We start from the raw sequence: 25,539 nt of genomic DNA on the forward strand, positions 1-25,539 counted from the left end.
CCTAATGTAGACCAGGTGCCGCTATGATTTCTAGGAGATCAACTGCCTACACTGCAATCAATAATGGCTTTCCCCTGCGCCATCACTGTGCGTCATCATGGGCCAAGACAGCACCCAACTTGTCATCAATACCACTGTTTGTTTGCCCTAAATAGCACAGAAACCGACATTTGTTAAAACATTTGACCTCGATTTCCGCTTGATTTCGGTAAGCTGCTCCATATCAAATGAAACCCGTCAACTGTCAAGAGCGCAAAGATTTGGTTTGAATCTTGATTCATGCCTTAATAAGTGTGCACTCCTAATAACATTTTACAAATGAAATTGAGAGTATATGGGCACGTGGATAACACGTCGGCCACCTCGCGGTCGGCTATTTTAGGTGAACCAAGATGTTCAGAATTCAGTGCAGGCTTATACAGAATTCAATGTATTGCATGAAATGCTCATTCAATTCCAAGAAACCTATGTATGAAATGCTAATTACATTTCAAGTAAAATGAACCAATGCACGGATATAGTAACACTGAAATGAACAAAGCGCGTTGAGTCTGTGAGGAGTCACTGTTGTACTATAGCACATTTTCTTTGACAATGCATTGGGCTTAATCACAGAGCCTGATCAAAGAGAATATACTTAAATGAAATATTTAATGCATAATTCATGTTACAGTATGTACAGTAGAATTGTAATTAAACATGTAAATTCTTATCGAGAATACCGTCGATTGTGTTCTCAACTGATGCCGGGAAGAAGAAAAAAATTACACAAAAATTCATAAAATATCAATATACAAAGAACGAATTGTAGTGTATGCTGAGGAGGGAGGGTGTAGGCGGACAGGCGGATCATGCTTCATACACTATATTCTACACTCCACTCTTCTTGGAACAGAGCAAAGCAGCTGAAAGCTTTTTAGGCCTAATGCACCTTCCTTTCATCTGATGTTAATCATGATATTTAGTAAATTAGTGTTATAATGACTATAATGATATGATATTAAATTATGATACAAATCATAGGATGTCATAATTGGTTCACTTGTTATTTGGCCTCAAAATTAAACTTGACGAGAAATAATAGGTTTTCAATAATATTTTATTTCCAAGTTCTGCCTTACATTAAACACGACATAAGTAATGCACGTTTCTATGCTTTCCCACAATACAATACAGTTACATTCCACGAAGACCCAGTCCTTTATATATACTGGTATAGCCTTCCAAGCAACAACACAAGTATAGTTCCTTTTATATCACGTTTGCTACATTCATATATGCATATAGACCTATATATATCGACGCATAGACATCCCCGTTGAATCCATTTCGTTTCCTTGTCCTGTAGGCAGATATACTGTAGGCAGCATTTGTATTAATGATTTATTATTCTAATAGTCCAACAGAAGGGGGGTGAGTGTTCCCTGTAGCCTACACGTGTGTTACAACAGGCCCGTTTCTTACAACTGGCATAGCTCAATGCCCACCACACATAGGACTATATAGTTTGTGCGTCACAGAACAGTTAAAGCTTACCATTACGCATTTCGCAACGCTGTATATATAGTTGAGCACGTTTTCAAAACTACGACACATAATAACTTCGACGTGGCACATTTGTATAGTTCACAACATCGACAAAAACACGCAATAATAGGCCTATATAATCCAAGAAAAACAGATGTCATAACAGAAATAGACCCAAGTTGTGTAGGTCAACGTCACTCAGGTGACATGACTGAGTCAAATGGATGATATGTCGTTATTACACTGCTTTGGTGAGAAAGCGTCCACGCCACTGTGACACGTATACCACCCGTTGACAATACTTTTCTGAAAGGGTGAGGCGGTGGAAAATGTCCTGGCGCTCTGGGCGAAACTGTGGCCTGCCTGGCTGCATGGGTATTGGGTGGGCTCAGGTCTGTAACTGCTCCTCTGGATCAACAATGGATCCAAGAGGCCCTGCGACCTATGTGAGGAGTAGTCCAAACTGTTGTCGAATGTGTGATGGAAACGTGACCTCAGAGTGGACTCGTTTTGAAGCTCAGGGGATAAGGACTCTTGGGAAGTGGGGGGCTGAGGTTGTGTCACCGTGGTGGACGAGGCGGTTTCGGATTGATCTGTTACTTCGGGTGACCTGGCCTCTGCAAGGTGTTCCCCGTCCCCATCGCGCCCATCGCTGCCTTTCGCGCTGTAGACCTTGCAGTGGAGCTTCATGTGCTTCCGGAGGGAACTTGGGTGGGTGTAACACTTCTCACACCCCCTGACCTTGCACATGTAGGGTTTATCACTGGAGTGCACGTGAGAATGCTTCTTTCTGTCGCTGCTGTTAGCAAACCTCCGATTGCAGCCCTCGAACTCACATTTAAAAGGTTTTTCACCTAAACGTGCAAAGAGAGAAATGACCGCGTGTTACGATATGGTGCCTGATTTGTTCTAAACCTCTAGGTTTGGCTTGTAAACTCATCTAGACTTACATTTATTTATATTGTTATACATTTGCACATAAACAAGTGATGATCGAAATGATGATAACTGGGAGTTTATGACCAAGTGGTGTGTAGGCCTATAGTCCTAATTCCAAAACGTTCTTAAAATATTAGATAGTCATGTCGATTTGAGTTTTGGGTACATTTTTCCTCTGTAATGTGCAATAACAATTAATGTGAATGCCTACATTAAACTTGATCACGTGTTAAGACAGTTGTGTTGTCTTTACACTAACCTTAGGCTTAATATTAACTTTAACATAACCCCTAAACCATAACTTCGATTCTAGGCCTAAACCCGGAATAAAGGGTAGAATTGCACAAAGCGTAATGAACATTCCATGAATACTGTAGTTTAATATAGGCCTACACGGAAAATGTCCCAAAAACTACTCTAAACTGACACTTCCGTCAAAAATTGTATGGAAGATATGACGAAGATGATCATGAACATAATCAACATGGCAAGAAGTGGAACAGATCATTCCCATAGAAGTTTACCATACCCATGAAACCCCATTCATACCGTCAATGATTTACCCCAAGGCCGCAGTAAAACAGGCCCATAATCTATCAAGGGAACTGTCAAACCGTCGACCTCCCCAAGTCCGACCCTTGTTATTAGCATGCTAAAGCTATGTTTGAACAATTCTGTCCTGTATCCAGTAAACAAGGCAGAAGATCAAAACCTCATATTCCTACAGATAAATGAGTGTGGTTAGGCCTACTCTTGAAATTGGGATTAGGCCTAAATTGCAAAATATGTTGAAACGGTGTTTTCTCGTCTCAATTAGTCCCAACAAACCATCATTTATTTCTAAAATAATATTTTTTCCAGACGAACATTAATATTTCAGTACATGCATCTGTATTTACTGTTTAATTCGATTAAAACGATACTATTCACTCAATCCAATATAAATGTTGTCACGTAGGCCTACATTTTAACATCAATGCAAAGTTTACTTTAATGTGGCATTGGCATGTATAATAATTAAGGGTTCTTACCATAAAAGTTTGTCACTGAAGGTTTTTCTCTTTGTGTTGATTTAGACAACTCTGGCTACCAACGATATCATTATTAATAAATGTTTGTCCACACTACATTTCTCTTTAAGGAAGCATTCGACTCATTTATATATTTTTTAAAGGACAACATAAACTGTGTTCAATTATCTACGAGCTAAATTTCCACTGCACTTTAACATTTAAATCCTGTTGATCTCTGTAAAATTTAGCAGAGATCAGACTACAAAGGCATTGTGTTGTCTATACCTCATAACCTACTTGGCTGCTGTGTTCTACTACTACACGTCCGGCGTTGTTCCTGCGCCTGCGCAGAGAGGAGGCCTCCCTACTGGGGCTGCAACTGAGCGAAGAGTAAAAGCTACGTCACAACTCTCCGGTGTCCCGGCATTTATTTATTTATTTAAGTGAATGAATGGGCAAAGCACTCAAACAAATGGGCCTGAAAACGACTTGTCTGTAGCAGTAATACTACAGGTCTTCTGTCCTACTATTTGCAGTCGCTCATGCTTCTCTCCTGTACAACTACCGCCACAACAATAACGACAGGCTATAAAGTCATAAGCATATTATAGAAACTACACAGACAACAACAGCACCACGAACATCATAAATAATGACGGCAATATGACGATATTAATAACAAATAATCTGATTATTGAAAATAATAATAATAACAATAATAATATAATACAAATCCTAATAATAGCAGAATATGCACATTTTAATTATCAAAAATCTGGCATGGCAGACAGTGACTACAATTCAAAACAATCAAAAGTTTTGTTCAAACAATTGTTTTTGCTAATATTTTTGTGCACTATAAAATGTTAAATAAATGTCATTATACATACAGAGATAAGATTGAGTTTTGTTACACAATCTAACTTGTGTATATAAGGATATCATTTAGTAAAATATAAACATCAAACATTTAAAATGAGGTTTAAATGAGGTTATCAACCATTTCTCATAGAGTAAATTTAGCCCCCAAAAATTAACAAGATTTTGGCAAATTTGATCGTTGATTAGATTTTTTTCTGCCAACTTTTCTGCTAAATCATTTCCATTATTATTATTATTATTATCATTGCTATTATTTACACTAATAGTTACATACCTGTGTGTGTTCTCTTGTGAATCTTGAGGTTCTCTGATCTTGCAAAAACTTTTTCACAACCGTGGAAAGGGCAGGGAAATGGCTTTTCCCCTGTGTGGACTCTGACATGGTTCACCAGCTTGTATTTGGCTTTGAAAGGCTTTCTGTCCCTCGGACAATTCTCCCAGTAACACACGTATTCAGAGTGCTCTGGTCCTCCGACATGTTCCACTGTCACATGGGTGACAAGTTCATACATAGTCCCGAAAGTTCTGGCGCAGTACTGCTTCCCAGACCCCTCTTGGCTGTCAGTCCACTTACACACCAGTTCGTGCTTCAGGTTCTGTCTGGAGCACCTGAGGAAAGCGTCACCTCCTCCACGCTGAATTGCCATGTTCAGCGGTTTGTAGAGACCCAGGAACTGAGAAACGAGTTGTTGGCTGTTTCCCCTGGGGCCGCTGATGCTCTGACCGTAAGGGTGCGTCCGGGTGAGGAGGTCCCCAGGTAGACCCAACATCACTTGACCGGAGAGATCTCGGGTCGCGTCGGAGGAGCCATGGGCCTGCTCGTGATATGCGGTGAAAAAAGCATGGCTTCTGCTATCTCTATAGCTAGGCAGGTCACGATACCTTCCAATCCCGCCATGTTGGTTACTTCTTGATGCCAGTTGATCAGTGACGGGTGGCATTCCGGTTCCAGAAAGATTGGCTCCAATGATACTACCCCTAGGGCTGTGCTCTAAACGGTGGCTGGAGTATCCAGAGTCTCCAAAATGGGGAACCGAATGGTCAACATATGCACTGGACCTCGTCTCAGGGTAGTCTCGCAAATTGTGCGAGGGGCAGAGTTTTAAGGAACTGCCAGTGGGGTGCCCCATGTGCTCCCCTGCCAAAGGTGGCAGCACCACGCTGGGTTCAGTATTGCTCTCCCCGGGGTTGACGCAAGAAAGAGGACAGCCACTAAACCTCGACAGGCTTGTCATGTTTTGCTGTGAGTTTGTCTGTGAGTTTGCAAAATCAACCAATTCTGTGCTCAAGATTTACATATAAATCTTGTTTCCAGAAATCTTGTTTCCATTTCCTTTGCTGTTTATCATCTGCATGTGAAATGTTTGGCCGTGAACTTCCCAGTAGTAGGAACCAGACTCAAGTTCGTTAAAGTTAGTGTGAGTCCCATGCCGTTCACTTTGCCCTCTTGATTTGTGGCAATAACAGTGGTAGTAAAAATGCTTCGAAACAGGCCATGGTGCAATATAAAAGCACAGCAGGAAAACCTGCTTTTAAAAAAGGGCCTTTGGGATTGGTTGGAATGTGGCATGATTGACAGGCCCTGGGTTTGTTTTAAAAGGGACACGCAGGCGTTCACTGCACGACTCCGTTTTCAAATATGTCAGAGAAAATGCTTTGAAATGTGCCGCGGTATACACTGCCAGATATTGGTGGCTCTTTGACTGTAAGCGACACAATATAAGCGCCTATTCGTAAATGTCTATTTACTGTACATTTTTGTGTGGAAGTCTACAAAATTAAGATATTGAAATGCAATGTTAAAGTATCAAACGTCAGAGCTTTTCATTTCATTTCAATGTTTATTTTACTTGAAGGAATAGGTTCCAAAATGACATTCTAGGTTAAGATTGTGGGGTTTTTTTCTGACGGGGGGCAAACGAAAACAAAGGAGAGTAGCCCTATACCCTAAAAAGACCTCAAACAATCACAATATCAATACATTTGGCGTACTAAAAACAACTATATTTTGCTAAACCAAAAAAAAGTAAGTAACTTTAAAACAAGTTACAGAATTGCTGATAAAAAAATAAGTTGATATGACAGAAGATAAAGTTTTGTTGCAAGTCAATAGACCATAATATGTCCGGATAGCCAGACTATAAAATATAAAGCCATCTATCTGTATGCACTCCGTTGCATGATCTTGATAAATGGTGGAGTACAAGGTTCTGGCTTCAAGGCAAAAGGGCAATAACCCAATCAAAACAAGTAGACAATTTGCATATGGGATTTCTACTAACTCATTTGGAAGGAAAAAACGTAGCATTTATTTATTGATATTCGAACAGGCTACGTTGATTTTCCAATGGCTTTCCATAAACGTGTTCCATAAACCGCTCATTTTTTCCATATTCTTGCCAGCCTACTTTTAATTTCACTGACAACTCTAAACCGATTGGATTTTCTCTCACGTCATGCAACATCACCTGATTTAACGAGCATGTTTTGCAAAGTCAACCTTCATACCCTGACACACTGTAACTGCAGTCATTCATATAGGCCACCGTAGCGCCTTTAATGGGATCCACTCTGTCCTGTTTTATGCATGTAGGCTATGATCATGGGGAGAAACTGTGATGTATTATTTGTATAGGTGTTCAACCAGCAGAATCTTTCACTTGTAGACAATGAACAGCGAAAATATGACTATTGTGAAAAGTAAACTGTATCTCCAAGGGCTGCAGTGAAAAGTGGAACTCGGGCCATGCAACAACTCGTCTGTCTGGCAAACACATTTCAAACAGTAACTTATTCTGCCAAATTATTAGAGTTGTATTTAGCGGGTTTTAGTTGTAAATGATGAAGGCCCCCCCAAAAAACTATGTTCCCAAATGAATAGTCCATGCGTCTTCGTTTGGTTATAGAAGGCCTATATTTTAATTTAAGCCACTTGTGATTAATTTGGATGCAGAGGTGCACATCGAATGTAGATTTAATTAGTCAACTATTATTTATCAAGACTGTGTTGTCCTCTAACTTTCAGTCCAGGTTCAACTTTATTGTTCTGATGTCACAAGTCACTAGGCCCAGACAAAACGAGCGAGGCCCACTTGACATAAAGTGCCTTAATGTCGACAAACAGCATTGGCCAAACTTTGTAATTATTGTAATGGTTGCTCATGTTGGTCGGTCTTTAATTAACCTGGCGCATTTCCATCGGCCATATGCATTGGCCTATACTGAAAACATCACGTTTCAGTCACTAGCATAGTATAGCCTATAAAATAGCCTACAACGGGGTTTCAAGGTTTTAGGGGATATCCATCCTCCTTTCGAAATAAATTGTAAAACAAAAAGTAGATCAATAAAGTTGGTGAAAACTCACTTTTGTGATCAATTATGCACATTGCCATTTGTCTCCGCATGCACCTTTCATTGAGGCCCACTATCTTTCAGAGCTGTTGTCTATTTACATTTACATTTGAGACATTTATCATAAACTCTTATCCAAAGCGACTTACAGGAGCAATTATGGTTAGGTGCACTGCTTAAAGGCACATTGACAGATTTTTCACAGATGCGGCTCAGGAATTGGAATCAGCGAACTTTCGGGTTACTGGCCCAAAGCTCTTAACCCCCTAGGCTACCTGCCACCCCTTTTATTGATTTGTTGAACAATGACATTGCATATGGCATGAATTCCTTATAGTCCTAATAACAGCTACATGCAACATACCCAGAAACAACCCGACATCCTTAGGTTGTGTCCTCTAACATTTCAGTGAAATAGATGTGGAGGCCTACATTGTAAAAACTATTATTGACTTTCAGTCATAATTATTCATTTTATCTAGCCAAGTCAACTACATTAGCGAAATTTGTTAACTTTTTTTTCAAAACTTACTAAATCAAGTTAAGTTAGCAAAAAACTACGTGCTTACTCAATTTAGAAATTCACAACCATGAAGTCAAAACAACTGAAGCAACATAACAGTTGAGTTGACAAAAAATGTCAAGTTACAGTTTTTTACAATCACTTTGGCACTAATTTCGGAACCTTGATGTCATTTTTCAAAACTCTAGACACAAAACTCACAACCAATGATCAAAATGCACATTATTCAAAACTCTTAACACTTTTTCCAATTGCTTGGATACAATACACATAAAGCTAAGATCATTTGTTCATTGAACTAAAATCAGCTGTTCAAAATGACATAACTTAACATCAAAGTATTACAATTCACACATTACATCTGAAATGACTGTCTATTCATTTCATTACAATGATCTAACTATAAATTGATACAACTGCTCAAAATGATAAGTAACTGTTGCATTACTCTTAATGCATAGTTTTATGTAAACTGACAAACAATATTCCATGTTTAGATCATGAAAGGTTCAGGATAACGAGATCCATTGACACCAGTTACCGTGGAACATTAACCAATTGGACTACATTATCTATGGATGTAATATTTCATCATCATTCTTTATCAGACACTGTTTCTATGGTCCCATGTACCACTTTTCCAGACCATGTTTTCAGATTTGACATTACTGTACACTCATCGGCCACTTTATTAGGTACACCTATCTAGTACTGGGTACACAGCCTGAATTATTCACGGTGTTGTACGTTAAGAGATGCCCTTCTGCACACCACTGTTTTAAACAGCTGTTATTTGAGCATTTGTGGCCTTTCTGTTAGCTTGAATGAGTCTGGACATTCTCCTCTGACCTCTCTCATTAACAAGGTGTTTTTGCCCACAGAACTGCCGCTCACTGAATGTGTTTTGTTTATCGCACCATTCTCTGTAAACTCTAGAGACTGTAGTGCGTAAAAATCCCAGGAAGGCAGCTGTTTCTGAGATGCTGGAATCACCATGTGTGGCATCAACAATCATACCACGGTCAAAGTTGCTTAGATTACTCATCTTGCCTGTTCTAATGTTAGGTCGAACAACAACTAAAGCTCTCTACTCTATATATTCCATATATTCAGTTGCAGGCAGCCGCCACCTGATTCGCTGTTTGAATGTAACCTTCCTTGATGAGCTAAATCAGGTCTGTAGAGCTGATGGCGTGACCTATGTCATTGTGTGGGATAATGTCAGGTTCCACCATGCTCAAATGGTGCAAGCATGGTTTCAGGCCCATCCACAATTTACCACCCTGTACTTACCCCCATACTCTCCTTTCCTAAAACCCGATTGAGGAATTTTTCTCCACATGGAGGTGGAAGGTATATGATAGGCGCCCTCACGAACAAGCCACCATTCTCCAGGCCATGGATGACTCATGCCATGACATCACGGCAGACCAGTGTCAGGCCTGGATTCGCCATGCCCGAAGATTCTTCCCAAGATGTTTGGCTAATGAAAACATCCATTGTGATGTGGATGAGAACCTGTGGCCAAATCGACAAGACAGGGTTGAGGGAAATATAGAAGTACAGTAATCAAGCCTTTGTTTTGCTTTTTACAGTAAGCCAGGTGAGGAACACTGCAGTTGATGTTTTACTGTAGTTTTTTTGTTTTTTTTGTAGCTAATTATTTTTGCTTTGATTCAAAGAAACTTATGTGATTTTATTGTATTTCATCAATAAATTTCAAATTTTGTTCAATGATTCCACTGTGTCTGTAGTATTCTCTCTACTAGTCCTTTTACAGTGATGAATTTACGTGTAGTACCATAATGAAACATGTATCACATATTTTGTACTACAATATTTAATGATTGTACGAACAACTACACAGTGAAACTATCGGTATCTTGTGTGTGGGTGATCTAAATGAATGTTTCTATGGTATTTCATGATAAATTAGTTATTTGAACCAATGATTCTGCAAGTGCAAGGTTTCTTTAAAGATATGAAGGCACAATGCAATATTTTGAACATTGGACAGCCTGTGTTACAAGTTCTGAAATTAGTGCCAAAGGGATTGTAAAAAACTGTAAGATGACTTCAACAAATTTTGGAGGGGCAGAGCTCATTAGAAAGGTACCCACCATGCTTTGCAACCATACATTTTTACATAAACATTTTGGTCATTTACCAGACACTTTTACCCAGAGCAACTTCAGTTAGTGCATTCAGTGAAGGTAGATAAACAACCACATGTAAAAAGTAACAAGTACAACGTTTCTGTAACTGTTACTGAGAATGTCATTGTAGTTAAAGTGTTCTGTTGGTTGGTTGATATTACTGAGTGCACTGCCAGTTTTGAAACTGGCGAAAAAGCTCACACATGAGCAAGAGCCAGATGGGAGCATAATGTTCCCTACTGAAATCTCTATTATATGATTGCTAGGGTTAGTGTTGTTTAGTCAATGTATATGTAGTCTACTTAACTGGATAGCAAGTTAGATGTAGGCTAGTTATCGCTAATAAAACCTAAATGAATTAAACTATAAATGGTAGGTTATACTGACAAACTGTAAAGTTGACATTACTTAATTGTATTAGTCAAAGTCAATTTGGTGTTAGTTAGGATAACTCTACATTTAAAGTTGATATAACTAAAGTTAGTTTTGATTGCTAACTCAAGACTTAGGCCTACAGTTTACAGCTAAATTGTGACTACCAACACACTAGACAAGGGTCAGGGCTATCACTGAGAGTATTGATTGCATTCATTACATGATATGTGTAAGACGATCACAATCAAATTTCACACTTCACATTCAAAATACACAGCCATAGAATAGCAGAAACTGATATCAACAGTCGCTTATGAGGCCTGAGTTGTAGCCTATAGCCACAGCAGAATCAAGATGCACTCGGCTTCAAAGAACACAAAAATGCTGTAAATGTTTTTTCACATAGAATGATATATTATGAGGTCAATATTATGACAGTAGTTGAATGTCAGGGCAATAACCTATTCCACGGGCATGGATTTTACCTAGACTTACCTCTATTTAGCTTTCTCAATGTGTCCGCGATGATCGAATGCTGTTTAAAATGGCACCCATCGCCATGTTACAAAGGGCCCTCTACAAATTGCATGGCTGTGCACATTGTTCATGACCTGTTATTACCTAGTCCTATACGATAATCAACAGGAATCATACCCAAATAAGTGAAAAACTACTCTGCTCAGGCCTTTTATTACACTGTAATAGAGAAAAATGCACAGGAGTCATGGGCAGCTTCATGTACTTCATAGATGCACCCATAAAACCAGCCAAGGTGGAAAATAAACAAATGGAAAAGACAATTAGGGATATCTGTTCATAGATCATAATTTTTGTGATTTAGACTATTTTGACTCTCTGTATAAAATGATAGTGTATCCGTGTATGTGTATCCGTGTGTGAATCCGTGTGTGTAACCGTGTGTGTAACTGTGTGTGTGTGTGTCACCGGCTGTTTGTGTGTGTGTGTGTGTGTGTGTGTGTGTGTGTGTGTGTGTGTGTGTGTGTGTGTGTGTGTGTGTGTGTGTGTGTGTGTGTGTGTGTGTGTGTGTGTGTGTGTGTAACCGTGTGTTTATATGTGTGGGTGTATCGTGTGTGTGTGTGTGTGTGTGTGTGTGTATATCCGTGTGTATCCGTGTGTTTGTGTGTCCATGTGTGTCTAAGACTATTCACTGGCACTGCACTTTTGTCATGACTATATTAAATGTAGATGAATTAAGAGGTTTGGGGTGAGGCCATTTGCAGACAGATGTTCCAATAAATCGCAGCGAGGAGTTAATTAGCCATGTTGATAAGCTATATCACAAACGTGATTAAAAAGGGTCAATGGTGCAAGTCTTGAACTTGTAGTAGATTCACTTGGTCCAACCCACCGAACTGACCACAAACACCAAAGTGTACGCTGTCATGGACTATCATGTTGGAAATGTGTCTTTCCTACATTAAAGGCCCAGTGCAGTTAAAAGTGTGATTTTTCTGTGTTTTATATATTTTTCCACACTATGAGGTTGGAATAATACTGTGAAATTGCCCCTTTAGTGTAAGAGCTGTTTAAAAATAAGTGCTTGAAATTTCTACCTATTTTGGTGGGATAGAGTTTTGGCATGCCTGGTGACATCACCAGGTGGTAAATTAGTTAATAGACCAATAAGAAAGAGAGTTGCAAACCTCTCTGCTAATAACAGCTAGTTTTCAGTTTTCCCCTCCCCTCTCCCAGACAGTCGTAGCAAAATTCTTGCTTGAGTAATTACTCTTTGCTAAGAAGCTATTGTAAAAAAAATCACAGTAAGGTACTTAATTGTCACCCAGAAATGATTTGATATTGAGATGAAAATGGTTGGATTGGACCTTTAACATCTGAGTAGAACATGTAATTAGCAGTGGACAGGTTATGAACCTTGAAAGCCAGGTCATGAACCCTGAAAGGCAATGACTGATTGATACACAAATGTATATATTTGAGGGAAAGGTGTATCTCTGTATCTTCAAGATAGTTTTCTTCCAAACTCCGCAATCTGAAAAATTAGTCCAAGAAAATGGCAGAAAACAGCCAAAGCACTGCATCCCACATGATGGCTAATACAGGGAGAGATCTGGCAGAATTGTACTGTATTCCTCCTCCATACATGACCTTTATGACCTTGGCTGCCTCTGAGCAGCAGAAGGGGTATTTGTGTCTATAACATGGATAAATAGTGGTCAAATGATATTATCTGTCCCAGTTGGGATGATAAATAACGAACTTGCCCACAAGTTTCTAAGAACTTTGCCTCTCTAACTATAAGAAACTACAGACAGAATACAAAAACGGACTCTGCGTTTACCTTAATGTAAGTTGTTATAAATATGAGTGCATGAACATGTAAGCACCTTTATTACAGTCCCATTGGATATTTTTTAACCTTCATTTAACTAGGCAAGTCCGTTACGAACAAATTATTATTTACAATGACGGCCTACCGGGGAACAGGGGGTTAACTGCCTTGTCCGCTCAGGGATTCGATCCAGCTACTTTTCGGTAATTGGCCCAACGCTCTAACCACTAGGATACCTGCCGGCATTGTGTATTGTCCACTCTACTCTACTCTAAGAGAAGCTCTCTCTTGGTTTTTCGCTCTGCCGATTTAGAGGTGAAAAGATAGGCCTTTCCCAGAAGCTGAGAAAGTGTATTTTATACAATATTTTCCAATAATGCCAAAACCAATGATGTCAAAAGCACATATTACCATTTTCAGATTCACACCAAAATGCATGCCTAAAACAAGATTGGTCAAAACATGAGTGAACCTAAAATAATTTTAGAAATATTGCAATCGTTACAGAAAAACAACACATCAGCGCCATGTATCAGTGTCCATTATTAATTGACCAGTGTGTTTCTAACACCAATTACGCATTTCACTTGAACTTCTTAATGTAAATAACGACAGACTAACTCAATTACTGTTGACCATGCAATAAATCATATTTTCCCGCGATTCAATTCAGCAATAACAATTCGTTATAGTTTACACATTTAAATGTGTGTATATAACAAATTCAAACGGAAACATAATTGAATATATATATTTGATTATGATTTAGTTTTAATTTGTTTACATTGATGGTGAATGATAGACAATTGTTTGGTAACCATTGGGTTAACTGTTGAAGAGGAAAGTTTATTCAATAAACTTGTCGAGGGCTACTGCACGCGCGGCTTCAGCTCAGGCACCGCTACGTCAGAGAGAGCCATGCTAATAATGGACAACCATCGCACAAAGACATCTAACCTGGAATTCGAATAGATTTCTCAAATATTTCAAATGTGAGCTATCAAATACAATTCATTTGTTTTCCATGTCCAGTATAGTTTTCATTGACACTGTCGATAAGAAAAGTGCATTAGGCCAATAAGCTATCTTACAGTTTGTGCCCTTAAGACAACATTGATATAAATTGCATTGGTACATTTGATTATATGTGTTCTATTGTCTGGAGGATCTTTGCATCGCAAGACAATTATGAATTAAACATTATCAAGGCAATGATGGTGCAGTATATTTACCCAATTTTCTCAACTCAGAGAGCGATTTGTATAAGAAATAGTCTTACAAGATATTAGACTACCAGAATAGTGTTTCTGCTGAAGCTCATGCGCATGCTCAGGGCCAAATATTATGGGCAGGCAACCGTCTACCGAAAAGGATTTCCTCGCTGAAGCTACTTGAGCTAAAAAAGAATCACCTTGGTAAATATAACTCTTAAATAAGGCAGAAAATGAATAAATAAGTTAATTACTCATTCAAATTGGGACATAACACTGTCGGCGGTTGATTAGTGAAAAAGTATGATGTAGGCTGCAATCATGGAGAGATCTTAGCATATCAATTTGTCTGCAAGCAATCAAACGCAAGCAAAATATGTCCATGCGTGACAATTTTAACATTTAACATAGAAATGTTTAGCTTCACCAATGCAAACGAGGAGATGAGAATAAATACTGTGTATTGTGACATCAATTATTACTTTATATATTTTTATATATATTTATTTTTCTTTTTTCTCTTTAAGTGTCTAAGGTGTAAGCCTTATAATAAGATGCTATCCTGTTTCATTCAAATCAAACTCCGGTAAAGAAAAAAAGATACTAGGAATACAGAACCACAGTGTTGAGAAACAAAATATATTGAGGGCAAAAGACAGGCCTAACATTTCAATATCAGGACCTAATCTGTTCAAATTTCAACAGAAACAAGTTTTGTTATTTAAAAAAAATACTCCTAATTTAATTTGTACAGAGGCAAATGTACCAGGCTACAATCCTCGAAATGTTTGAGTAGATAGCAACAACAACAACAACAATGGTGTAATCTTGTTGACGCATCTGCGAGGCCTTCACTTTGCGTGGCGGAAGTAGATTATGATAATTTTTTATATCCTGGTACTAAATCCAGTCATTCCTATGTGTGTGATCTTCAGTTTGCTACATCAACATGGCAACATGGGATAACTTAACTTTGTTTCTTCTTGTTTATAGTACAACCAGTTGGGTCACGAAATGTGTTGTTGGAAACTCAATAGGCTATAGTATTTTCCAATAAAAGACTAAATACATTTAAAGAACTAACATTTTATGTGGTTCTCTGCAAAGTTGTAGATAATGCTCGCATCTGGATCAATGTATTTGTCTGAAATTCAATAATATTAGGCCGATAGGTCGTTTTCTGCATCACATTGTTTGGCTCTCCGCGAGCAACAGTTGCTTTCGATTATTTGGTGAAGACAGTAACCTGTAACAACACACCAGGCATTTTCTGATGCCAAAGGTCGGTGAACCACTCTCGCCATAGTCGACACTCCAAGACTCTCCTAATACTGCGGAGAACTTGGTGGCTAATCTAATTGAGCGTTCCGTTGTAGAGACAACAGTGCACGTGCTTCTCATCGTTAATCATTTTATAGTAACACCATCACTGTGAACATACCATATATAATAACCTCACCGAGTCCTTTCGTTTCAACAAGCCAATAAAATATCGAAGAGGAAAAGTTAAGAAAACTTAACTGCCTGTCACTTGTGAAAGTTCACAAAGGTCGCCATAAATCTCAAGCTCTAAGACTGCAAGGCTATTCACAGTTAACTCATGTTCCCCCTCTCTCTCACTGTGTGTGTGTGTGTGTGTGTGTGTGTGAGAGAGAGAAAGAGGGAGAGAGAGAGGGGGGAGAGAGAGAGAGAGAGAGAAAGAAAGAAAGAGAGAGCGAAAGAGAGAGCGAGGAGCGGGAGACAGAGAGGGAGGGGGACGAAAGAGTGAAGAGAGAGTAAAAGAGGGTTTGTGTGAGTGTGTGTAAGAGAGAGAGAGAGAGAGAGAGAGAGAGAGAGAGAGAGAGAGAGAGAGAGAGAGCGAGAGAGAGAGAGAGAGGGGAGGGGAGGGAGCGAGAGAGAGAGAGGGGGAGGGAGCGAGAGAGAGAGAGAGCCCGCGTGGTAGGGAGAAAAATGAGGGAGCGGGAATCATAGTTTTCCATAAAAAAAAAAAAAAATACGTTGTTGAGTTTAGAAACGCAGCTGAGATCTATCTGCTCTAAAAGAAGCACAAAAGTTTAATTTTATGAGAAAAAATATGACTGCTAGGAGTTAAACAAGGTACCACAAGAAACAACTAAAGTTAGGAATATCATAAACAAGTGTCCCGAGCTGACTTTTAAAGAAAGCCTTTAAGCACAGATTTACACACCTCCACAGATTTACACACCTCCACAGATTTACACACCTCCACAGATTTACACACCTCCACAGAACCCTACTTACAATTACTCCACGGTTGCTTTCCTTCAAAAGAAAAGTAACCTTGAAAATTTTAATATTGCATAAATATGAAAACTCACCTTGCAATTTAAAACACTTTTTTTTCTCGTAGAGGAATATGTTGTGGGAATGATTGCGGAGTGGATAAGGCCGCAAGCAGAATGAAGGACTGATTTGAAGATTTTTCTCTTTTTCTTTTTTCAGATGTTTAAAATAAAGAATGTGAACTCCTTCCTGGGACAGATTGAGGGGTAAGGGATGTGAAAGACTTGGTGTTATAAAGCGCCGCTTGAAGCACTCAACGCGTCTCTGAACTTGATCAGATTTTATGTGTCCTGCAGCGAGTCAGCGGCTACCCTGTGAAACTCGCTCAATGGCAGGAATTTTTGGCTAAGCAAAAAATCTCAGGATATTACAATTACTGCCATCTTTCTTTCTGTCTTTTATTCCTGCGTCTTACACCCTATAGAGCTTTGCAAAAAAAGGCCCCCTCCCTTCTCATGCGGCTTCAAGAAAGCCTCATTTCGGATCTCTGCCAACTGCATTCATGTTCTCAGCTAATAAGAGTCAAAATGCTAAAATAAAATAGATAGATAGATAGATAGATAGATAGATAGATAGATAGATAGATAGATAGATAGATAGATAGATAGATAGATAGATAGATAGATAGATAGATAGATAGATAGATAGATAGATAGATAGATAGATAGATAGATAGATAGATAGATGTAAACGGGAATGATTTACTGTTATTACACGTGCATTTTGAAAGACACGATGTATAACCAAACGTTACAAACTTATGCCCCCACCAAAAGACACCAAGTAAAATGTTATCTTTTTGTCCAATGCATAGACGATTAATTGTGATTGTTGGTTAAACAACATGCTCGTTCGTGTATGACTGAATTATTTGACATGTAAGCAAGCCATAGGCTGAAGTTTAGATAATGAATATTTTTCCTAGATTTCTATCAGATAAACACATTTTCAGTAACTTTGTTAGGACATCCTGAAACAAACATTTGCTATGACTATTGTCCTCTGGTTATTTACAGCTTTATAATAGAGATTATTCAACTTTTGCAACGGGAGATAAACACGGGTCATGGTATTGAAGCGAAAGAACGCTCGCTCCGTTACCTTACCTGCAAAATACTGCCTGCACTAACCAATCAAATTAAACCATTGAGACGAACTGCCATTTTCAATACCGAACCGTGCCAATCAACAGACATCTAGCCAATTAACTTCCTTCTTTGGCGTCACGTGCCAAAGGGGGAGCTGAGCTCTCATTGGGCGTCATAGCACTGCCTCCCGAGTTCATTTATGTGCAGGGAGTGAGTGATTGACTTTATCAGTCCAAGGACATCATTCGTCTGGAAAGGGGGGGAAGTTTGATCATTTTTCTCACGGATCCCAGTTACGGGAGTTTCTCTCTGCTGTGTAAGCGAAGGATTGTTTTTTCGTTGTTTTGCTTTTCTACTTTTAAAGTCTTATTTGCCGTTTCAACGCACTGAAATCGGGTTCCCGTTATTCGAGGTTAGAGTGAGCTCCATTAACCTGGAGTTTCAATTGAATTCTCTTTTATTTCGTTATAAGTTCGCTTGAGCCCAATGACTATGCTCCTTGACAGCGGTCCGCAGTTCCCATCGCTAGGAGTGGGGGGGTTCGGAACACCGCGGCACCATGAGATAGGGAACAGAGACCCAGGTTTGGGACTCAATCCCTTCGCTGATTCATCCCACTCCGCAGCTTTCAAACTCAGCCCGGTGGCCCACGATATAGCCTCCAGCCAGACTTCAGCTTTTACCCCGCAAGCCAGTGGATACGCAGCTGCCCTGGGACACCATCATGGCGGACAGGTGGGTTCGTACGGCGGTGGACCGTTCAATTCAACCCGGGACTTTCTATTCAGAAACCGTGGCGTTGGGGAGTCCGCTGCATCGAGTGCCCAGCATGGGATCTTTGCCGCTTCTGCGGGGAGCCTGCATGGACCCCCTGGAATCTCCGATAACCCAGGACATCTGTTGTTTTCAGGGCTCCATGACCAGGGCGTGAGCCATACTTCACCAAGCGGACATGTAGTCAACAGTCAAATGCATCTTGGTTTACGCGGGGACATTTTTGGAAGACCCGACCCATACCGTCCAGTCGCCAGCCCTCGGACAGACCCCTACGGCGCTCAGCTCCACAACTACAACCACCCAATGGGAATGAATATGGGGATGAATGTGCCAACACACCACGGTCCTGGGGCCTTCTTTAGATACATGAGGCAACCCATAAAGCAAGAAATGTCGTGTAAATGGATAGATGAGAACCAGATGAACCGACCCAAAAAGACTTGTGAAAGGACTTTCAGCACAATGCACGAGATGGTGACGCACGTCTCCATGGAACACGTTGGCGGCCCCGAGCAAAGTAACCACATTTGCTTTTGGGAGGATTGTCCGAGAGAGGGGAAATCATTTAAGGCCAAGTACAAACTCGTGAACCACATTCGAGTGCACACTGGAGAGAAACCCTTCCCCTGTCCATTCCCTGGTTGTGGAAAAATATTCGCCAGGTCGGAAAATTTGAAAATTCACAAAAGAACACACACAGGTAATTAATTCACTTTTCTCATGTTTGCTAACAAAAACCACACGTTTACGTTGCCTATCCATATGCCGCTATTTTATTTTTGCAGTAGGCATATTGCATGGGAAAGAGAATAGGCATATTGTGGAGAGATTGTTGCATTTTATAACTTAATGCTCGAGAGCAGGCCGCAATTTGGTTTCTAGTTTATACTGGGATAGATAATAAATATGTTGGAACGAAAATACCCATAATATTATTTTATGCACTGAAGATTGTATTTGTTGAAGGATCGGATAGTCTAATTTAAGCCTATCTGAATATATATTAAACGTCCATATTTTGACGTTGGCATGTGTGGACATATTTCTCGATTAGAGAAGCTATTCTGCACGCTCTCGAGGTGTTGATCGAGTTGTGTGTGTATTAAGGGAGAGGCGGACACATACTTTCTCAAAACGAGTGTGAGTGAAGTAGCCTAAACTACATTACGATGGACTCTCTCGGTGCATGGTTTTGTGTGAGTCTGAACAACTGGCCCGGTTACTCTCTCTCTTGTTTTACTAGGCTGGGCTATAAGCTACTACTCCATCCTACAAATCAGTGCAGCAGTTGGGTATTAGCATTGTAGTCTAGGTAAACACACTACGACAAAGCATACAACCGTTGCCTAATATCAAAGTACATACTACATCAAACCCCTACAATAGCATTCGCTGGTCCATATTTGTGCACGTTTGTGTGTATCCTAAACATGTAGGCCTGTATTGAACACATGCTATTGCTATTCACAGGGCATACGTCATCAACGGTGAACAAGTCAGCAGAACATCTCTGCTCGAGAGCATGTCGAGTTTGCATATGTCGTGGTGGGAGGCTAATCAATCTACTTTGTATGGGGGTTAACGAATTATGTTTATTCCATCTTGCAGGTGAGAAGCCGTTCAAGTGCGAATTTGACGGCTGCGACAGACGCTTCGCCAACAGCAGTGACAGGAAAAAGCACATGCACGTGCATACTTCTGACAAGCCATACATCTGCAAAGTGTGCGACAAGTCCTACACGCACCCCAGCTCTCTCAGGAAACACATGAAGGTAATTACCGTGTCAATTACACCTAATCACGTTCATCCATTGACCCAGACTGGCTAATCAAAGCATCGGCCCCGAAACAGAATCACACTCAGCTGAAAGTTTTCACTGCTATTTCACTAGGTTGGAGTGTAGCATAATGTTCATTTCCCAAATATTACTACTTACTTGGAGGCTAAGTTTGAGAAGCAAATTACGCTGCAAGCCTTCAATGAAATAGCAATTTGATAGATCAAAGGGTTGTAAATGGACTTATGTTGAGTGTGTATCAGTGTGTATAACATGTTCAACGTTCTTCTTCAAGCTATAGGCCTATAGATATATCAATATATAATAGCAACTCCTCATGTATTCTTTTAAAATTATTATTATTACAGGTACACGAGTCTCAATGTTCTGAGTCCTCTCCAGCAGCAAGTTCTGGATATGAGTCGTCCACACCGCCAGTTCTGGTGTCAGCGAACACTGAAGACCCAACAAAAACACCACCGTCAGCCGTGCAAAACACATCTGGGCACAGCGATGCAGGACTGCCACCCAACTTTAATGAATGGTACGTTTGAAGTCAGAAGCAAGCTCTCAATGTGGACAAAGAGGTTTTAAGGAAACCTTAATAAGTACTCACACCAAGGTGTACACAAAATGGGATAGGAACAACACGAGGAGATGAGAGCAAGCCAGCAGCAGCAGCAGGCCTCGTCCTTTCTCAGGATTTTATTCCGAGTTCAAAGAGAACAAATAAATCATAAATAATGAAATAATACTTTCTAAGAATAAAAAAAAAAACTTGTTTTTCCCCCTTTTTTAGTTTACAGATTTCAGATAATTATTTTATTTTTCATTTTATGTATTTTCTCAAATTTTTATTTAAAAAAATAATGGAGAAGGAAGAATATTTCACGGTGTTTTATATAATGGTGACACACTACTGTCGCCTTTCAATTGATTGTTAAAAATTCAGACAGTCTTAAGAAACGTGCCAAAGTCTTTGTCTTGAACTTGAACAAAAAATAAATCATAAATAAATATATACTCGTGAATGTATTTCCTTGTTTGATGGGGTCGAATCTGTTGTCAATGTCTGTTTTCAGGTGGAGAAATGTGGTATTAGGTTACGATTGTTACCGTTAAATATAACGTTGCCTTTTGTTAATAACGTTGTAAATACATATTCATGATGCCATATTTATCAATTTGTAATTTAATTATGGATATAAGTTCTAAAACTGAAATGATATTTATGAAAATTTTTCTAACAAGACTGTACAGTTTTGGGTCATAACCAGCTAGCATTAAACAACTATGATCAACTATAAAGCTCCAATATTGCGATTGTATCTTTTTTTAACCAATACATGTGTCTTATTTGGATCTAAGATATCGTCTATATAAATATTATGGATTTGTCTATATGATGCTGATTTTTCCATCACTTATTGTTTAGCTTGTGAGACCATTGACATGTAAATCACCAATTCTGTAAATCTGAATTGTAATCAATTGAGTTGGCAAACTATATAAAACGGTTCTGTCGTAACTTTTTGGTCAAATTATCTTTTTTGTGTATTTGACTTTTATAGAATCAGAGAGTAGAGTTCATTTGTAGCATGATTTCTGATTCGAAATATCCATCAGCCATTGACAGATGTTATACCTAGTTCATTCACGAATTCCACACCAAGGTGACAATATTTGGAGTATTTCAAATTCGGGTCAAATACCCAAACATATGAGCCAGTATGGCATTCCTTTATAGTTCCAACAATGTCTTTGTGCAAGTATGTTTAAATGTGTGCATCGGCAACAATGGAACTGTCACAACACAGTATCTTCAAAATAAAAGTTTTTTTGTCTGTCAGCTTGCATTGTTTTAAATGTAATTATTCTGTGAAACTAAGCGTGTTATTTGTTATAAGTACTGTGGTGTTGCATATAGAGCAGTTTGATTATACATTTGCTTGTTTTGTGTGAATAACCTGTCGAGAAAACCTTTTTGTGTGAATTAAGTCTAAGGAACACTAATAGTTATAGGCTATGTGGGTTGGGGAAAATATGTTCAGTGGCACAAAGAGTTACAGCATTGCATTGTAACCTATTTTCAAGAATTTAATCTTATGCATACCACAAAATATATTGTGCTTATGAGAACGATTTCAGACCACCAGCACTACTTTTAAAACAAAATGTAAAAACAGTACCTCGTAAGTGACAGTGATATATAAAATACGTTTATTTAAATAATTTAAGGAATATATGTTTTATATACTATTTTCTATACATTAATTTAAAATAAATACTTTTTTCTTATTCCCACAACCCTTATGCCCCATGCCCTGAAGTCGGAGCACATTTCTGACTTAGAAACGCAGCTAGAATGTGATGTTGTAACACTTTCTGGGAGAAATGGGTCACACTCCAAGTTATTCCTGAAAAGCAAATGTTTTACTGATGAACTGTGTCACTGTGCCACAATCGAGGCAAACGATGACACAACAGCGAGCCTATTCCTTATTTAGCGGGAAGAGACAAAGCTTCATTGTACAATTTAAAGTAGGCTATCGTTTGTTGGTTTGTTTGTTTTACCAACTATTTATGAAGAAATGTGAACATACATTTTGAATGAAATAAAAAAATCATTAAAACTAACGAACTGTGACGTTTATCATTCTTTGTCATTGTTGAATTAGCTTGCACTCTCTGCTAAGATCATATAGAAATTACATTTGTCTGTGCGAGTAGGCACTTCACTTGAACTTGACACTGAGGAAGGCGCCATTTTAGCATCTTGTTTCTGGGAAGATAGACTGGAAAAGTTATCGACTGTAAGCTACTTGGTGCTTTCTAGAAGGAGGTGCGATTGGGCGAAACATACGCCATGTGTGAATGAAAGTGCCACATAAATGGGATCACAACGTGAGAACTATCAAACTAACAACTACTAAAAAGTAAGCCAAGAGAGTGAGGCAAATGAGGACATGAGTTAGCAGCAAAGTACCGTCATACAGCCTATTAGGCTACTCAGGCTGCCAAAAGTAACCACTGAGCACCACGGCAAGTCGTTTTACGCATGCGTGCTGAGTGCTGCTGCCAATGTATGGGCCACTACAGCGGGAAATAGTTTTGAGAAACGTTGTAGTAGCCTATCATCGAGTAGTCTCATGAAATATTAATTGTATGTAGGCTACTCTACAAATATTAAATAATATCAAACTATCAAACACAAAGTGAATTAAAATAAGTCATAATGTTAAACAATTGACATGCATTAGCCTAGCAAAAACCCTTGAAAAAATATCTGTTTGCCAATTGTTCTGCTAATCCTCAGCAATCATGGGGGAGACGTAGAAGCCTATCAAGTTGGAATTATGATTTAACTTTACTCACTGATGATTGTAGGCTATGATTGTAAATTTATGTTGTATAGCTATAAGACTTCATATTTACTACACAGTACTTTTAGACCTACCCCCAAAGACTCTATACCTCCACTTCCAACCCTGCCCTACCCCCATCTTCAAATATAAACAGATTTAAGAATGTATTCAAATTCCGTTTTCCATCCTCTTGCACAAGCGCGCTCTTGTATTTCACCAGGACATTTTTTCTTCTTACCCATGCAGTTCAAGTTCTTTCTAGCGGACCCCATGACGTCAAAACAAAAAATGGGATAGGCTTTCCCTACGAGTGGCTCTGTGAAACAACGCTCACGAAAGCAAAGCCACGCATTGATGATGGCATATCGGAAGAAAAGCCTAAATAATAGCTTATTCAGACGAATACAACCTAATACAAGCTGATAACTCCTAGCATAATCGTGTTTTGAGATGATGAGAAAACTGGGTGTGGGCCTATATCCACAAGAAAAACATGAAAGGCTCCTTTTTGGGGACTCTCAATGGGATTAGAAAGCGCTGGTAGTCACATGGTATGAGATGGGTAGCGGTTGTCTGACAGTGCTGATTGTGAATACAGTAGTAGGCTCTATGTATGTGAATAGCATTAACATGAAGTGTTCATTCATCTTGACATATGGACGGGGATATATTTGGAACCATAGAACAGCTTTGACAATGCACACATTAATCTATCCACGACTCTAGTGCTCACAGTCACATATGTGCTCTCATCATATCTGGAGTAGCCTATAGTCATCTGTATTCAAACCTATATCATCATCTATAATCAAACCTCTTCCCAACTGGCAAAGTCCGCATCAATTGTTACGGGTTTAGTACGTTTACATGCACACTACTAATTCGATATTAAATTGATTATGGCACAAGGCCGAGTATGGCAATAGTCGTGTAAACATATTACTTTGCTTATCTTAATCGGCGTGAAGTCAAAAATCGAAGTAAGCATACGAGGATTAAAACACCTGGTTTTCTGAGCAATCTTTCGAATTATTAGAACATGTAAAGACCTTAATCGGCGTTCCAGTGGAGTAACTGTTCTACGCATGTGCTAGCACCAGCGGAGCGAGCCTCCCTCTTCAGCGTGAGTGAAGTGAGTTCGAAACAACTGAATGCATGCGTTTTAGAAGTCGTTTTCACATACAAACTTTATATGTGCAAACTCTGCATCAAATATGCTTCTCAAAAAAGAATATGGTGGCTGTGGTAGAACGTTTATTTTGATTGGCGATTTTCTGCATTTATCAGAGTGCCATCGGGTAGCCTGATTTCAGATGTGTCCATGTAAACAGGATTATTAGGGAAATTCTTCTTCTTGCAAAGCATGTAAACGTTTTCATTGAACTATTATATTAATCTGACTATCCATAATGGCATTATTGTGTGCATGTAACCGTAGTTTGACAAAACTAACCCCCCCCCCCCCCTTACCTTCCTCCTCCCGGCACTTGAGTCCATAAGAGGACAGACTGAAACAAGCAGGTTCCGAACGCTTTTTGTCACGCAACCGAGTTTGTGATCCTAATAAAGTTGCTGGATAAATTATCTCGCGTAAGGCGTGCTGCAAAGTGAGAGTGTATCAGAATTATTGGGTCTGGCACGCATGCATGCAATTCCCTAAATTCTTGAGATTCACGTTCTCCTTTCTAAATATTTGAAACCCAGCACCGCTGTGTACGGCTGTGTAACAATATGAATTAGGATTTTTTTAATCATAATGGTGTTGGGGTCTCTGAGTGATGCTATAACACGGTCCAAGTGGTCAAAACAATAGACCTGCTATGTAGGCTAGCTGGGCCAAATCTTAAACTGGTATTTTTCTAAACTCAATTAAAATCTAAAATTACGCAAGGCACTCAAGATCCAACATAGGCCTATGTTTTCTTCTGACAAAATT

At 39.2% G+C, this 25,539-nt stretch overlaps 2 protein-coding genes across 2 annotated transcripts; one reads left to right on the forward strand and one right to left on the reverse strand.

Annotated features, from left to right (window-relative positions):
• Window positions 1-1,081: 1,081 nt before the first annotated feature.
• Window positions 1,082-5,838, reverse strand: zic6 (zic family member 6). Its single transcript, XM_014212240.1, has 2 exons — window positions 4,636-5,838; window positions 1,082-2,381 (listed from the first exon to the last, which is right to left on the reverse strand). The coding sequence occupies exons 1-2, from the start codon at window positions 5,594-5,596 to the stop codon at window positions 1,744-1,746; spliced, it is 1,599 nt and encodes a 532-aa protein (XP_014067715.1). The 5' UTR covers window positions 5,597-5,838; the 3' UTR covers window positions 1,082-1,743.
• Window positions 5,839-17,890: 12,052 nt separating this feature from the next.
• Window positions 17,891-22,875, forward strand: LOC106611727 (zinc finger protein ZIC 3). Its single transcript, XM_014212239.2, has 3 exons — window positions 17,891-19,160; window positions 20,069-20,232; window positions 20,607-22,875. Exons 1-3 carry the CDS (start codon window positions 18,170-18,172, stop codon window positions 20,790-20,792), a joined length of 1,341 nt encoding a protein of 446 aa, XP_014067714.1. The 5' UTR covers window positions 17,891-18,169; the 3' UTR covers window positions 20,793-22,875.
• Window positions 22,876-25,539: the final 2,664 nt, after the last annotated feature.

This window comes from Salmo salar, chromosome ssa09 (genome assembly GCF_905237065.1).
Source record: "Salmo salar chromosome ssa09, Ssal_v3.1, whole genome shotgun sequence".
NCBI classification, from domain to species: Eukaryota; Metazoa; Chordata; class Actinopteri; order Salmoniformes; family Salmonidae; genus Salmo; species Salmo salar.